The sequence below is a fragment of the Protopterus annectens genome, chromosome 2.part0, assembly GCF_019279795.1.
Source record: "Protopterus annectens isolate FY-2018-M chromosome 2.part0, PAN1.0, whole genome shotgun sequence".
In the NCBI taxonomy this organism is placed as follows: domain Eukaryota; kingdom Metazoa; phylum Chordata; order Ceratodontiformes; family Protopteridae; genus Protopterus; species Protopterus annectens.
This window is the reverse complement of record NC_056728.1, coordinates 1,632,650,787-1,632,667,063: the sequence shown is the minus strand read 5'-3', so window position 1 is coordinate 1,632,667,063 and position 16,277 is coordinate 1,632,650,787. Positions and strand designations below refer to the sequence as shown.

Below are 16,277 nucleotides of genomic sequence, written 5' to 3'. Positions count from 1 at the left end.
AAAAGCAATAATACCATTTAATCTTCTCTTTAGCCACTTCACTTTTGGGTAACTGGTTAATGTTCACTTGATATTATTTACAGAGATCACTTAATTCCCACAAATAATACTTCTTCCAGCTTTTTTGTATTACATTTATAAACATAGATATAAATGAAAAAAATGAAGCGCTGCACTATATTTAGATGAAAAATTCCTGCTGAACATTTCTGCTTAATGCCAAATGTGAAGCATCTGTTATAAACAGATGAACTAAGAACATTTAACAAGAAAAAAATTGAAAGGGGTCATTTGTTTTGCTCAAACAGCAGCACAGATTCAGCCGACATACTTTTTCTTCCACTGAGAACTGCTAACATCTCATTTTTCTCACAGTACCAAAAATGTTGCAGAACTAGAATAATGCTGATTTTGGAAAAAAAATTACCAGCTTGACTACAGCTGCTATACTTACATTAACTTGGAGTTAAACTACATCTGAATTCAGGTGAAACACTATAAAATGTCTGTGAATTATACTTTACCCAAACAATCCCAATTTTATTTGCAACTCACCCTGCATAATCCACTTCTCTTGGGTAACTCAGCAAGCGAAGACCTTGTTCTAACTTCCGAAGACATCCTTTCAAGTCCCCAGTTGCCATTCCTGGATTCTGTTAACAATTAAGTTCAGAGATCTTTTACAATGATATGTTGAATCAACCACACATTTATTTCTACACTATTCTGTTATGGTGTCTTCTCATTGCTAATTTTCCTAACCTACAGGCCTTTAAATGTACTATAAATCAAAATCACTAAAGCAGTATGGTACTGTAGCTATCCCATAGAAAATATACGCCAAATTATCTAAATCCAAAGGACAGTAAAGCAAAAGACAGACAGCCTAAATGCCCCAGATTAGGATTCATGTCACAGCAAGATGAGGAAAAAAGCTTCATGTGGTAGTTACTATAGCAATAACCCACGCCTGGGTGTGGGTAATGCTAAAACCCACGGTTGGCGTGGTTTGGTCCCGAGGGCGAAGCCCGAGGGACCAAACAAAGCCAACCGTGGGTAAATTTAGCATTACCCACACCCAGAAGTGGGTTATTGTTATTATACCATGACATTATTTAAGAAAAGAAACTATTACTTTTCTTAAATAATGGCATAGTATAATGCCTGTTTGCTGCCCTTCCGCAGATGTCTGGCAACCGCGGCAGTTCTGATGTACTGCGCTCCTGCGCAGTACATCAGAGCTGTGGGCAAAGCAACGGAGAAAGCAAGATCTCTGTTGCTTTTTTTTAGTGTTTCGCTATGTTAAATGAGTTTAACATAGCGAGTCAGTTTTGAAATAAGCAACGGAGATGTCCGTTGCTTATTTTAAAACTGTCTCGCTATGTTAAACTCATTTAACATAGCGAACATAAAAAAGCAACGGAGATCTTGCTTTCTCCGTGTTTTAAAACACTGTCTCGCTATGTTAAATGGGTTTAACATAGCGAGACAGCTTTAAAATAAGCAACGGAGATCTCCGTTGCTTATTTTAAAGCTGTCTCGCTATGTTAAACCCATTTAACATAGCGAGACAGTGTTTTAAAAAAACGAGTTATACTAATGGAAAAAAGTCCGGGCGACCGGACCTTTTTCCATTAGTATAACTCGATTTACAACGGGCACGCTGGCCAATCAGCGTGCACGTTTTGGGGGGGTCATGGTATAATTAGCATTTCTTCATCCCTCTCAGACGATAGAGGTTACATACAAATATCCTTATTATAACAGTAAATCTTTAAGGAGGAGTCAATATAACAACAAATCATAACACAAGTGTTATAATTGCCTTGAGTCTCTTGACCAGAAATTGGTAAACCAGTGTTTTCTTCTGTGCGAGGTACCAATGGGTGTGTCTCACACTAGGGTGTCACTGCTGCAAGTAAGCAAAAACTCATTTATGCATTACCATTACTGTACATTCTCTCTGGTTCTTTGTGCCAAAATCATCTTAGGGAAGATCAACAGTGGCAGACAAGTTGCCATCTCAAATGTAATTTACTAAAACATGTATCATGTATAGCTAGAATAAATAGATATTATAGATACATATAATTGTCAAATAATACATTGGGTCAAAACAAAGAGAAGTTTAAGACAAAAATTAAGATATATATTTTAATTGCAGCCATCATTTGTGTTACTAAGGTGTACAGCAGCTATATCTGGATGGGCAGACAGTGACTACCTGGATATTGGAAAAGAAAAGAAATGTTAAAAGAAATGCACTGACATTAATAAGTAAAACAACAATCTGCTGAACTTGTGCATAAAATAACTGTGAGAAAAATGAAGTCAGCCCAGTAACTCTTTTTTAAATGAAATAAAACTACTGGGTTCAACAGCAAAACAAAGTTCTGCTCAACTTGTTTAATTTAATTTAATGGATTTGTTTCACATTGAAATAGCTTAACCACAGCAGCAAATGCAAAGGATGCAATGGTGTAATTATGTTAATTGATCATGGTCTGCCTCTGAACTGCTCCATAAAAGGAGTTGTTCTACCTGTTTAACTAGTGCTGTAGGCACAGAATTGTACAATCAATGAGATAGAAGTGGGCGGGTTAAATGCAACAGTAACAGTTGTGGAACACAATAAATTTGTCAGAGTAAGCATAACACAATACACTGAAGCTAAGAGAAATAAAATAATTTATGTATGTGTCCGTTTTCTCTTTTTTGCTTCAGAGCTCAACCTTCCGCTCCCCCTCCCTGTCCCAAACCATTAAGCTTTCCCCTGGATCCTAAAAACTATCAAGAAAGGTGCACATTGGGAATCCGGATTTTAGTTTTTATGCAGCCCTAATGACTCTTGTTTGCATGCTACACATTTATTCAGGAGAGAAGCATGCAACGGATGCAGTGTTGGGCTGTCACCCACTTTCACGACTGAAGTGGCCCCCTTATGCAACCCTACGTTCTTCACTCAGGGAGAAGGCCTCCAGTGGGTCCCTGCTCTCCAGTGCAGAGTCATCAATAGGAGGCATATTCTGTAATGTGCTCCTCAACACCCCCCCCCCCCCCAAGTGATGAGCAGGCAATGTCTCTTTACTCCTTCTCCCTTTTAAGGTGGTTCCCTCAATTATTTGGACAACTACTCAAACTCAGGTTGGATGGGCTGTAGTCAGGGCTTCAACTTCCCATTCCACAAAATCAGCCCAGTAATGCTTTTTTAAACGAAATAAAACTACTGGGTTCAACAGCAAAACAAACATAAAAAGTTATGTTCTCATCATAATGATGTACCTATGTTGTCCTTTTTAATTCTTCCTCATCTGAAGGGTCTCTGATCGACCTCGGATCTGACTGAATCACTTTTACTAGACTCTCAGATCCAGCTCTCGAGTGCTTCCCTTTACCCATAATGCCCCACTACCCTGGTATACCTCAGATCAGTTTGCTGCCCCAACATTATTGGGATGGAGAAACATGATAAAGACATATAGAAAGGCTGGAGCTTAAAACAGGGAACAGATAAGTTCTCAAAAGGACATCCCTTAGGCCTCACTATGGAGACAGGAAAAGGGTTTGGAAGGTGGGTAGTTGAGGAAGAATGAAAATGGACAACACAGGTGCATCATTATGGTGAGTACATAACTTTTGTATCTGATGTCATTTTCAATCATTCCTCAATTGATGGGACAGAGTCTTCAGCTAGATGACCCTTGGATGGTCCTTGTGGAAGGATATTCGGGAGTACAGTGTAACCAAATGCTGCTCTATTTGTAGACAGCATGTCTAACTTGCAATGAGCAATAAAGGTATGAGCATTGAACTAAGAAGCAGCTGCACAAATATAATTTATGATGCTCTTGACCAAAAGGCAGATGAAATAGCTGCATACCTCATGGGATGTGCTTTAGGGGGTGTGGGTAAAGATAAACCTCTTTCTTTATAAATAAAAGAAAAACAATCAGTTAACCATTTAGCCAGGATCACTTTAGAAACTGTTTTACCCAATTTGTTCTTGGAGAAGGATACAAACAATTAATCAATTTTCCCAAAATATTGTGTTCTGTGCAGATAAAATAAAAGCTGCAGATGTACATCCAAAAGATACACTATGTAATCTCCTTAGTTTAAGAATTTCAGAAAGAACACAAGTAAATTGATGACCCAATCTATGTTGGACTTGGAAGCCACATTAGCTAAAAAAAGAAGGGTCTGCATATAAGACCCTATCCTTATGGAAGATCAAGTATGGATGTCTTGCAGAGAGGGCTTGGAGTTCACATACTCATCTAGCAGAGGTGACAGCGACCAGAAAAATAGTTTTCCAGGACAAGAGCTGAAGCTCAATCTTAGCCAAAGGCTCAAATGGAGGTTGCATAAGCGATTGTAACAGAATAGTCAAATCCCAAAGGGGAGGTTAGGATCTTTAACACGCGGGGGGGGGGGGGGTGCTGAGTAAAAAGGTACCCTTAAGGAAGGCCTTGCACAATTTCAAAGAAATCAAGGAAGAATGATTCTCACCTGAATGAAAATTTTAAATGGCCACTACTTGAATAATAGTAGAATAAATTGCCCCATTGTTAAAATGGAGGCCAAAAATGGAGATCTGCTGACACTGGGGCAAAGAAAGGGTCCAATGTCTCTGAAGGGCCCTGACTGAAAATCTTTTCAATTTACTTTTATAAATTTTCCTGGTGGAAAGCTTTTTAGAGGATAAAAGAATCAGTCAAACTGGAGAGGAAAGCCTAGACTGTCTAGTCATCACTGGAACTGGAGAAACCATGCAGTCATCTTAAGGCAATTGGTGTCTGGGTGTTTCATCCCTGTTAGGTGAAACAGAAGGTCTGGACATGAATCCAGTATCCAAGGTGGATACAGAAGATGAGGCCAGAGGAAGGGAAATCAAACTTGTCGAGGCCAAAAGGGTGCAATGAGGATGACTATGCTCTTCAACCAGGATGCTTTCTGTAGAAATTCAGGGATGAGGGGTAAGCGTTAAGGAGACCAGAGAGACAATCATGAACTAGAGCATCTATCTGTGACTCCTTCTGTGGAAGGACCATGGAGAAAAACCTGCTACACTTGTTCTTGAAGGATGAAGCAAAGAGATTGCAGTACAGCTGGTCCCATCGTTGAAAAATCTTTTCTGCCACTGTTGGATTGAGACACTATTTGAAAGGCATTAAAATGAACCTCCTTTGTCTGTCTGCAAGCATGTTCATTTTCCCCTGTATGTGTTTTGCTATAAGAAAGTGACAGGAAGAGATTGCCCATTGCCACACATTCACTGTTTAACGACACAATGGATAAAGTCCGTTTCCCCTCTTTGTTGATATACCAGACTACAGACTTCTTGTCTGTATGTATCTCAATCATCCCTGAAGGTAGAGCATCTTGAAAGTCCTGCAACGCTAGTAGGACTGCTCTCATTTCCAGGACATTGATGTGCAAAGTGGCCTCTTCTGGGGACCATGCACCCTGAACTATCCCTCCCAAAAAATGCCCCTCCCCACCCAATTTGGGAGGCTTCCATGTTGACTGTGGAGAACAAAAGGCATGAAATAAACTTTGGATATATTTGTCTACATCCAAATGCCTTGTTAGATGGATGCCCAGGCTTCTGGGTGCAGAGATAAGCACCCCACGACTGCCTCCAGAGTGCAGCAATCAGGTGACCCGCCAGGAGCAATGTAAGGACCATCAGAAAAGTTATCTCTGAAGTCCTGCTTCTGCTGAATACCCCTACCTCATGGATGGTGTCTTCCATTAGAGTTCCTCCCTCTGCCCCAAGAAGAACTATCTCCTTGTGATTCCTTGAAAGGGACTTGTGAAACTACATCTTTTTACCACCTAGCTAATTGCGGGAGAAGGATCTTAGAGGGGTACAAAAATGGATCCCAGTGGCAGACAGGGTCTTTTTATCTTACTCACTTCTGAACAGTTTTTCCTCAACTCTGGGGCTGAACAAGGATGATCCATCAAAAGGAGCAGTGATGAACAAAAACTTGAAGGGCTGCACAAAATTACACAGGTGCATACAGGAGTGCCTCCTAACCAGAATGCCTGAATCCACAGCCACTGAGGTACCCTCAGCTGCAAGAAAGATCAACTTCATGTACACATTGAAAATGGACTGTAAGGTGGCCAGCTGTATGGAAACTTTTTTCTGATCCTCCACAGACATGGACCCTAAAAGAGACTTGGAAAGCTCCTTGGTCAAATCCTTTTGTAGTCTGGTGAAATGTGCCAAATAATTCAGAGACCAAACAGCAAATGTCACCAAGGCCAAATATGTCCAGAGCCCTGTACTCTCTACTAAGAGGGTGGATAAATGAGCTCTGTTTTGCAAGCTCCTTCTTACTAGCTGCCACCAGCAACATTGCATTTGTAAGGAATCCCTTGCTCCAGTGTGCCCTCTCTATAGGTGGAGCTAAATACTCATCCGGCCTCTTAGGTATGGGTTCTATTGTATCAGGTTCCTTACATGCTTGGTGTGAGGTATGGTCGATTAACTCATCAGCCCAGAGGGAGCATGCAAGATGTATCCATGCCAGCATCAAAAGCCTCCAAGAAACACCAACTACTCTTGGGAAGGGGTATTGGAAGACCATACACCTCTCTGTTTGAAATGTTCCAGGATCTCTTCAAAGGAGACATTGTCAAGTGAAAATCTGGGGACCCTCCCCTTTATCAAAGTCAGAGTCTTCCAGTGATAGATTCCTGAGAGGAATTTAAGTGCCTCCTTTTGCATGTCCTCTTCCTATGGCCCTCTTCAGTGGGATAAGTCTGGTGACGTATCAGAAGTAGATGGAGAGTCCTGGATGAGGGCAGTCTGAAGGCTTGTACTGGGTGGGTGGCTACCCCAGTGGAATAGGCATGAAAGGCACAGAACATAAACTCGATAGAAGGAGAACAGGATTCGAATAGGGTAGGAATGTCCTTTCTCTGGATATTGAGAAGGCCCTCTCTACAATCTCAAAGGCAGAAGATACAGGAGAAACAACAGCCAGTCACATGAATGCTGAAGCTACCTGTGCCAGACTGGATGACTCAGGGGCATGGTAGGAGTGGAAAAACAGCCTGTCTTCAGATACAACAAGACATCTACGAAGATCTTGAATGCGAGGGTTTCCGAAACCAATGGCCGGACTGGGAGATACAACATGATGCTGAGAGGAGGCCAGGCTCATGGGTCCAGTGGGAGATGATAACAGAATTAATCCATCTGGATTTGAGTCCTGAGAAACTTCCACATCACCCTATCCTCCTCTGCCTCAGATAAGTTCCTAGAAAACCTAAGGAATGGACTAGTGGAAAGTGGTCAGGAAGATTTCCTAGGTGGCCCTTGTAAGAAGGGTGAATGGAGCTGAGGAGAAATTGTATCCAGGGTAAAAAGTAGAGTTCAGATCTGAGTAAATTTAGTGCTTGAAGTAGTAGGACCCAAGGTTAACATCAGATCCAGTTTCCTGGGAACTTTAGCTGGAGGCTCAGGAATCAGAGCCGAATAGAGAGAATGATCAAGGGAACATTTGCTGGACTCCTTTTCTTTTGGAGCAGTGTCAGGTTTCCCTTTGACAGATTTAGAAGAGGCGGTTTAAACCCCAGCCAAGGCAGAAACAAAAGAAGAAGGTAGCAAAGCCTTTTAAAGCCAACTTATTACTCCTATCATTCAACGCACAGGAATTGTATCCCAAACAATCGACAATAAACACACTCCTTGTGGGCATCAGAATTAGGGATCTTATTCTCACAGGAAATGCATTTCTTAAAGATCATAGACTTGTCAGCCATATCAAAGAGAAAAACAGAAGAAAATAGAGTTTTTTTTTTTTAAACAGTAGGGAAAAATACTAACAGTGGTACTTCAAAGGTATCCTAAATTGGGCACACAGAAAGAAAAATAAAGAATACCATCAATAGTAAATAAAAGAGTACCCTGACAAGGGTAGAAAGGCCTAGCTGGAAAGGGAGATGAAAGTATTAGCAACAGGTTAGAAAGGTTAAGGACATTTTTTCAAAGGGCAAAGGACGGAAGGAAAAGGAAAGAACACTGGAGATAAAATTCTTACAAAAAAGGATATAATAATATTTGGTTAACCTCTGTAGCTTGACAGGAGAAATCCATGTCCAAATGATGTGGTGACAAATGAGAGGATAGTGGTGCACTATGGGTAAAGGGAGGAGTCTGAAAGATCCAGGAGTCTAGGAAAAGTGACCAAGTCAGATCAGAAACCCATAATTTGAGGACTGAATGAAAATGATAAAATCAGCTACACAGTTTAAAAGAGGGAAGTAACACTTGGGTAATAACATCTTCTTCTCCTTTCAGCTTTTCATAGCAATAATAAAACTTGACATAAATTACTTTGATATAAGAAGCAGGAAAGATTGCCACTGAAAACAAAGAATAAAAGTCTTCATTATGACAAATATTCTTGAAATCAAATAAAATAATATGCTCTGTGTTAATCAGTAACAACCTTAACTCCTAAATACTAATAAAACAATGCTATATGAGTAAAACTCAAAGTAAATATATGCTTTAGCTGTATATGATGGAAAATAATAACAAAATCTCTGACTTTCTTCTAGTAGTCACCAATAGCAAAAGAGATTTATGACATTTTAACTTTACAGCCATAATAAGATAAGATAAAATTATATGGCTTCTTTCCATTTAATTTCTCCAAATACATATTTTTTTCATACTTTAATGGAAAAGACAGCATTTCTAAGTCAGGCCATAATTAAAGATCATGAAATCGATACTGCTTAACTCTTTACTGTTAGCCAAGAGTGCTCTTCTTAGCACTTGCAGTCTACTTCCTTCTGAAGTTCATATGTGGGTTTCATGGATGGAACATATTGAAGTATAACTGTAAAGTCTTTTTTTTATTAGTCCTGCTGCTCCCACTAGTACTGGAATTGTCTAGGTATCTTTCATCCACACACTTATCTAATTTCTGCTTGCAAATCATGGTATTTTAAGATCTTGAGTCTCTCAGTAAGTCAGGCAATAAAACTGCTGGGTGTGGCAATTTTAATGATTGGTGCTACTTCTCTCTTTACTTGACTACTAAATCCTTTCTTCCTGTATCTGTTTTTGAACTGCAGTTAATGGGTGCTTCCATGTGATCCAAACTTCCAATATGGTAAAATTAATTGTGATATGAATCAAAATAAGATCATATGATCAGTGTGGGAATGTTTAAATGATGAGCACCATAGCAGTAGTATAACAAATTTCTTGCACAGATGCACTGACATTGACATCAATGCCAAAGAGAAGATTTATAGAAGATTCCCTTGAATGTATGTATACATACACAAATACATAAATATCTATATTTATTTATTTTTATTCATTTATTAACATTTGATTACTGGGAAAGTCCGACTGGGTAGAAGACTATTTTCAACAAAGGCCCGGGGAGAAAAGCTCCAAATTATTACAAAATAATTTAACAAAAATAATTTTACAATCTTCAAAACGGAAACAAAAACATCTGCAGTTTAAATAATTATAACAAATTAGACATAATATAAAAACATTGGTTAAGAACTGATGCAAGTTATATGACTTAATATTTAGAGAAATTTTAAACAGCGTGTAGAGAAATTAAAGGTAATAGTTTAATACAAACAGGAACTGCAATATGAAGTGAGGGAAAGCCAGACTCATGGCATACATAAAGAAGAAAGTCAGGGAAGAAAATTTTATAGAAGTTAGGAAATAAATGAAGAAATGAGAGTAAGGAGGTATAAGGAATGAAAAGGTAATTATTCACATTTAAGGATATAGTTTATCCTGGTTTTGAGCAAGAAGAGAGGCAAATTTTAGCTAGGAAGTCTTTCATACATGTATACTGTTACAGATATAAGTATACAAACACAACTATATACAAATATAATACATATACATAAATCACAAATATATATATATATATATATATATATATATATATACATACACACACACATATATATGCACACACACACATATATATATTTACACAAAAAGTCATGTATGTCTATATATATAGACATATACACATATACATACACATATATAAAACAAAATAATTACCACAGTCACCATGGCCAGGGTAACAAAATGTATGACACTGGTAAAATGGAAGATTTTCTTAACTGGGATAAGCGCTTTCGGATCTCCCGATCCTTCATCAGATCCATATAAAACAGGTCAGTTAAAAAACATTTAAATACTAAAACATACCCAATCAAAACTTAATTCAGTGACACACCCTCTCTGCCAAGATTTCACACACGCCACCTAAGCCTTCTCCCTTTCAGGCCAGGTTTAATTGGTAAGTATGCATTGAGACCTGGAGAGTTGTATGCCTGCAGCCTACCTATCCAGCACATTTCTTCTTTCTCTACTGAATTGTTAACATCTCCTCCTCTCTTGTTGTTACCTATACTCAGTATTACCCTAAAATAAAAAGAATGCCCTTCGTTCTCTTTAATATGCTTAAAGAGAGTTTTTTTTATATATACATGCTGCTGCCTAATGTCGCTGAAATGTTTGGACACCCTCTCCTTTAGCTGTCTCATGGTTTTACCCACATAAAAGGAGTCACAGAGGCCACAAGTAGCCATACACACTACAATCTACATACCCATCAAAATAATATTCTTTCTTCTGTTGTCTATGTAAAAATACATTTCCTTTAAAATAAATTTACAGTAAGTACATCTGCAACATGGGTGGGTGCCTTTTATTTGTGAAACTACAGAGTGACAGTTCCCAATTTTATAATAACAACTCAAAATTACTCCGCTAAACAGGATCCCAATGAAGGCAGTCCCACACAGTCCGTAGTGATTACAAAGCACAAACTGTTCAAATAAAAAAACAGTTTATTAGAACCAGTTTACAAAATAAAATTCAGTTAATTAAGCGCTTTCATTTCCACTCTGGAAATTTCTTCAGAATAATGAAACTGCATGTGCGGACCTATTTATATTTAATTTAGAAAATCCAACTGATTCCAATTAGTTCATTCATTGAAATTAGTTAAAGGTATAGTACAGAATATAAAGAATATATATGCTTCGTGACATAAAAAATATGAAAAATATGAAAGGTATGTGTTAACTGACACATAAATGTACAATGTAAAACCAAGAACACATATTTTTCATCATATAGTTCAATAACTACTGCTAAAAAGTTATTTTCTAAAAGGTTGTATTCTAAAAACACTTATAAATTTAATGCAACAAACTAGACCTATCCTGTAGTGTACCACCTAAAAACATATAAATATGTTTAAAATAATACATTCAAAATGTGAAATGTGTGATAAATAAATAAATATATATAATACAAGACAAAAAGCTGATACATCATATTTCTGCTATACAAAGTCATGCCTAGAAAAATGGTTCATATTCTAACATCATATCATTTAATTTATTCATTTTATTTTATTTTGCTTTACTTTGTTAGCTCTTAGTCTTAAGGCTGGTAAAAGTGATACATGGTCATTCATCCCAGGGGATGTGTTCGAATCCAAGAGTAGCTGCCAAATTAGTTCTCTAAAACACAATTTGTTTTCCCAATCACCCCCTCTACTATCCCTGGGGACCATTTCCAAAATCCAAAATTTAAAATCAGCTTCTCTACATGACAAGGTATGTCTGTAAAGTGCGTTTGTTTCCTTTTTTCTGTTGACATCATACATGTGTTCATATATCCTCTGACGGAGATGGCTTTCCGTTTTTCCCACATAATAAGCCCAACAGAATGTACAATAAGCTAAATATACAATCCCTTTTGTGTAACAGGTATAATGTTGTTTGCTCTTAAGGGTAGTTTGGATAGTGGGTAGTAGTAAATCTCCCTTGTTAGCTACAAAAATGCATTGGGAGCATCTTCCACAACAAAAAGTTCCCTTTTTATTAAACATTTCTTCACTATTCTCCTGTCTGGTCTTCTCAAAAATATTTTTACAATTGAGACCCCTTCTAAAGCTATACATCAAATGCCTGTCAAATACTTCTAACCTGTTGGGCATACTCTTGAACATGTCCCATATCTTAATCAATAGCCCTTCTCATCAGGGTAGTGTCTGAATTATATGTCACAACTAAAAAGGGAGTAATATCTTTTGTTGTGTAAGTCCCCCCATTTTTACCCTCACCAATTTTATTATAGCCAATATTCACTGTGTTGTGTTCTGAGTTCAGTAAGGGTACAAATCTTGTACCCCACCCCTTAATCACTTCCTCCTTTAGGGAATTTATAAGAGTGTCAGAGTAACCTCTCTCCAAGAATAATTTATGTACATATTCCATTTCATTTATAAAATCTACGTAGTTGGATTCATCCTTGCCACCCTAACCATATGTCCTTTAATGATGTTCTTCTTCTGTAAAGGGGGGTGGTTACTGTTGTAATGTAAATAAGAATCTGAAAAAACAAGCCTTCCTGTAGATTTTCAACACATATTTTTCATTTAAAATATATTTTGAGATAGCTACATCGAAGTAGTGTATCTCATCTGCGTTAAATTCATATGTAAAACTAAGAAACTCAGTAGAGCTGTTAAAAAATTACATAATTTCTGGAATATCATCCTGGGTACCCTTCCAAACTATAAATATATCGTCCAAAAAACAAAAATATTTTACAATATTGTCCATAAATGGGGAAGTGAAAACAAAGTGTAACTCCCAGTATAACATGACTATGTTGGCATAAATGGGGGCACATGCTGCCCCTATAGCCACACCATCAAGCTGTTGAAAAATATCTCCCTGAAAGTAAATAAAATTGTTTTTAAGAACCAACTCAGTGTTCTCTAGTACAAGTCTAAATTCATGTTCGTTAAGAATTTTGAATTCCATTAACATATGTTCAAACCATTCTAATCCTGTGTTGTGTGGAATGACGGAAAACAAATCCTTTACATCAACAGTAAGAAATGAGTAATGGGATTGGTATTGCAATTGATTAATTTTACTTAACAAATCCCAGGAATCAATGAAAATGTGTGGGTATAATTTGTAAAAGGGCTTCAATTTTGTGTCCACATAAATTGCTAGCGGTTCGGTTTTAGAGCCATCTGATGTCACAATAGGTCTTAAAGGTGGATTCATGCTATCTTTGTGCACCTTAGGGATGCCAACCATAGTACGGAGAAAAGGTTTATCAACCCTAATAAATCTATATAACATCATCAATTAAACCTTGTAATAAATTGTCCTCAATAATAAGATCTATCTTTTTATATGCTATGTTAAGTTCATTCCTTGATATAATGGTGTATCGTCCCTGTGTGTCTAAAATGTCCATCATTTTGGTAATATAAGACCAGTTGTTCATTAAAACAACCCCAGCCCCTTTATCGGGCTTCCCAATTTTATCACATAGAAGCTTCTTAAGATTACAGTTGTTTCTAAAGGCAAAGCGGGGTACCTCCCCTACAATACCTTTTATCTCCTCATCTGACATCAGAATATTCTAGTTCTTCCTAATCACATTGCTCAGAATATTCTAGTTCTTCCTAATCACATTGCAGATTCCCTTAATGTCACTTGAGTATGTGAAGACCATTCTAATATCCTTACCATCCTCTCTGTGTGAAAACTCTTCCATTTGATTCTCCCTATACAAATACAGTTTCCCTATGTCCTCTCTTAAATCGTGTACTTATCACTGTAAAGCGGTCACGTCACCTTGTTTCTACCCTCTCCTCAAAAAATTGTTCCACGTGGTTTCAGCCGCTTCAATAAACTCTTCCCCTCGGGTATGCAGTCTGGATGCGCTAAGGAACTGTCCCTTTAGGACATTCCTGTGAACATGCCCAAGGTGCATATAAGATCTATGCAGAATACTATTCTTCCAACACTCCTTCCGATAGAGGGCAGTGTGCATTTCCCCAGACACAGTGTCCTGTTTCAACCTAATGTCAAGAAAATCAATGCTTTCAGTACCATGTTACACTGTGAAGCATACAAAATCAGTAGTAGTTTCTAAATATGCAACAAAAGCATGCAACTGTTCAAGACTCCCTCCCCATAAAATAAAGACATAGTCCGCAAACCATTTATAGAAATGAATACATCTATGCAATGGGTTATTGCCAAACACATAGCATTCTTCCCACTGTGCCAACACCATATTACCATAGGTGTTGGCACATGGGGTGCCCATGGCCACACCACATTTCTGCAAGCATAAATTATCTTCAAACATGAAAATGTTGTTCTCAAGAATGCATTTCATCAGGGTGCATAACAATTCTATCTTTCTATGATCCTACTCACTTTTATTGCTAAGAAACGTTTCCAGTGCTTCTAAACCATAAATATTCGGTATTACAGTGAATAGATTTTTTTACATCCAGCGTCACCATAATCAAACAACCACCATGGTTACTGTCCCTTTTATACAGTCCTAAATCTCTAAGGAAATGTTGTGAATCCTTCAGTACAGATGGTGCTATCCCAAATAAGCCCTTTAGGTTACTCTCAACATATACAGATGTCGGTTCTGTTATCCAGCCAGCTCCAGCTACAACGGAGGGCATCAGTGAGTCAATACAATCTTTGTGCACCTTGGGTAAACATTTAAAAATGGGGATGAGAGGATGCATAACATTCAAATAATTAAAAAGCTCTTCAGTTATTAAGCAACCATCCTTCACTGCACACAGAATAAGCCTTCCTCTAGTTTTAATATTCTCTATTTATGCGATTGTAATAGATCCATATGCATCATCATTTCCAAAAAGAGCTTTAATTTTCTGGGAGTAATATTCCCTGTCCATGAGCACTATCCCTCCCCCCTTATCTGCCAGTCTTCTAACAAGTTCGGGGTTAAACTGTAGATCTTTCAGTGCGACCCTCTCCTCCTGAGTAACATTATAATAATGACATCCAGATTCTCTATGCAAAGTGGAGATGTCTCTCTCACATACATTAATAAAAGTGTCTAAAACAGCCTTGTATTGAGGTACAAACACACTAGGTTTTCGAAACAGGGAAAGCTCAGTATCTACAAAATTTTTATACATATTCTTTAACATTACTTCCTGTCAAACAATGTAAGACTCAACAGAAATCCTATATTTTTGATTTAACAGCCGGAACAAAATGTAAACCTTTATTCAAAACTTTAACCTGTGTTTCAGTCAGGTCTATATCAGAACATCGAAGTTTTAAAACTTTGAATGTTATAATATCGACCCGTTTTCACTGAACACTAAAAACAGCGAAGCTGCAGAACACCAAATTCTTTCCTAGGGGAAAGAATTTGGTTGGCCGGTTCTGTGGCTTCGCTATTCTCAGCGCTGTGGTGGAGATTTACGGGTCGGGTTCAGGTAAGTGTGCGATTGTGTGGTTGTTAGGATTAGGGCACGGGTTAGGTGAGTTAGGGTTAAGGCGTGGGTTAGGCGAGTGGATAGATAGTAGTGTATGTATAGTTTAGTGTAGGGTTAGTTGTAGGATTATAAGTGTATGTGTGTGTATTGGGGTTAAGGTAAGTGGATAGATAGTAGTGTATGTATAGTTTAGTGTAGGGTTAGTTGTAGGATTATAAGTGTATGTGTGTGTATTGATGTTTTATAGGTGAGCTTGTGTTGTGTATATGTGTTTCGGAATAGCAAATTTTTTCCCAAGGAAAGAATTTGCTGTTCTGAATGTTCGATATTATGTGGTTTAGATATTTTAGGTTCGATGAAATAGCGTTCGCTATGTTCATCTTTCGATAACGTGATATAAACGCGTTTCAGTCAAGTTAAAACTTGATAAGTTAAAAATTAATGTCTCTTCACAAGCTGATGTTAACGTTAGACTCTTCTCTCTTCCGAGGTATGTCTCCCACTCTTTCTCCCTCTCTTCCGAGGTATGTCTCTTTCTCTCTCGGCTCAGAGACCTCATCTCTTTCCCCTTCCATACTTCCCTCACTTGGAGGGATAACGAGGGAAAAAACGATTTAGAAACAGTAGCTGTCTTAGGTCTCGCTCCAGCACCTGACACTCCAGGATGTTCATTCTATTGCTGTTCTTTTACAGTAGTATCTAGCACTGTCATAGTCTCTCTCACAGACGTGTGAGAGTTTCCAGAGTGAGTTTGAACCTCACTATGCAACTCAGTTTGTAGGTTGTAATATGCTCATTCATCCATGCATATATTTGTCTCCTCACCCCTTCAAGTACAGGCTTTTTCCATGCAAATACTTCCCCTTTTCAAAAATCAGCATAATCTCTTTGTAGTTTTCTCAACTTTTGCTGTTCTATCTTATCAAAAACAGACACTTT

General features: G+C 37.9%; 1 protein-coding gene across 2 annotated transcripts in view; it reads right to left on the bottom strand.

Annotated features, from left to right (window-relative positions):
- Positions 1–16,277, bottom strand: part of CEP44 (centrosomal protein 44) — a 744,696-nt gene that overhangs the window by 621,295 nt on the left and 107,124 nt on the right. For both annotated transcript variants that reach the window (XM_044061707.1, XM_044061708.1), the window contains exon 2: positions 556–653. In XM_044061707.1, coding sequence (XP_043917642.1) covers positions 556–644 — 89 coding nt within the window. In that variant the 5' untranslated portion in view covers positions 645–653. The remainder of the gene's footprint in view (positions 1–555; positions 654–16,277) is intronic.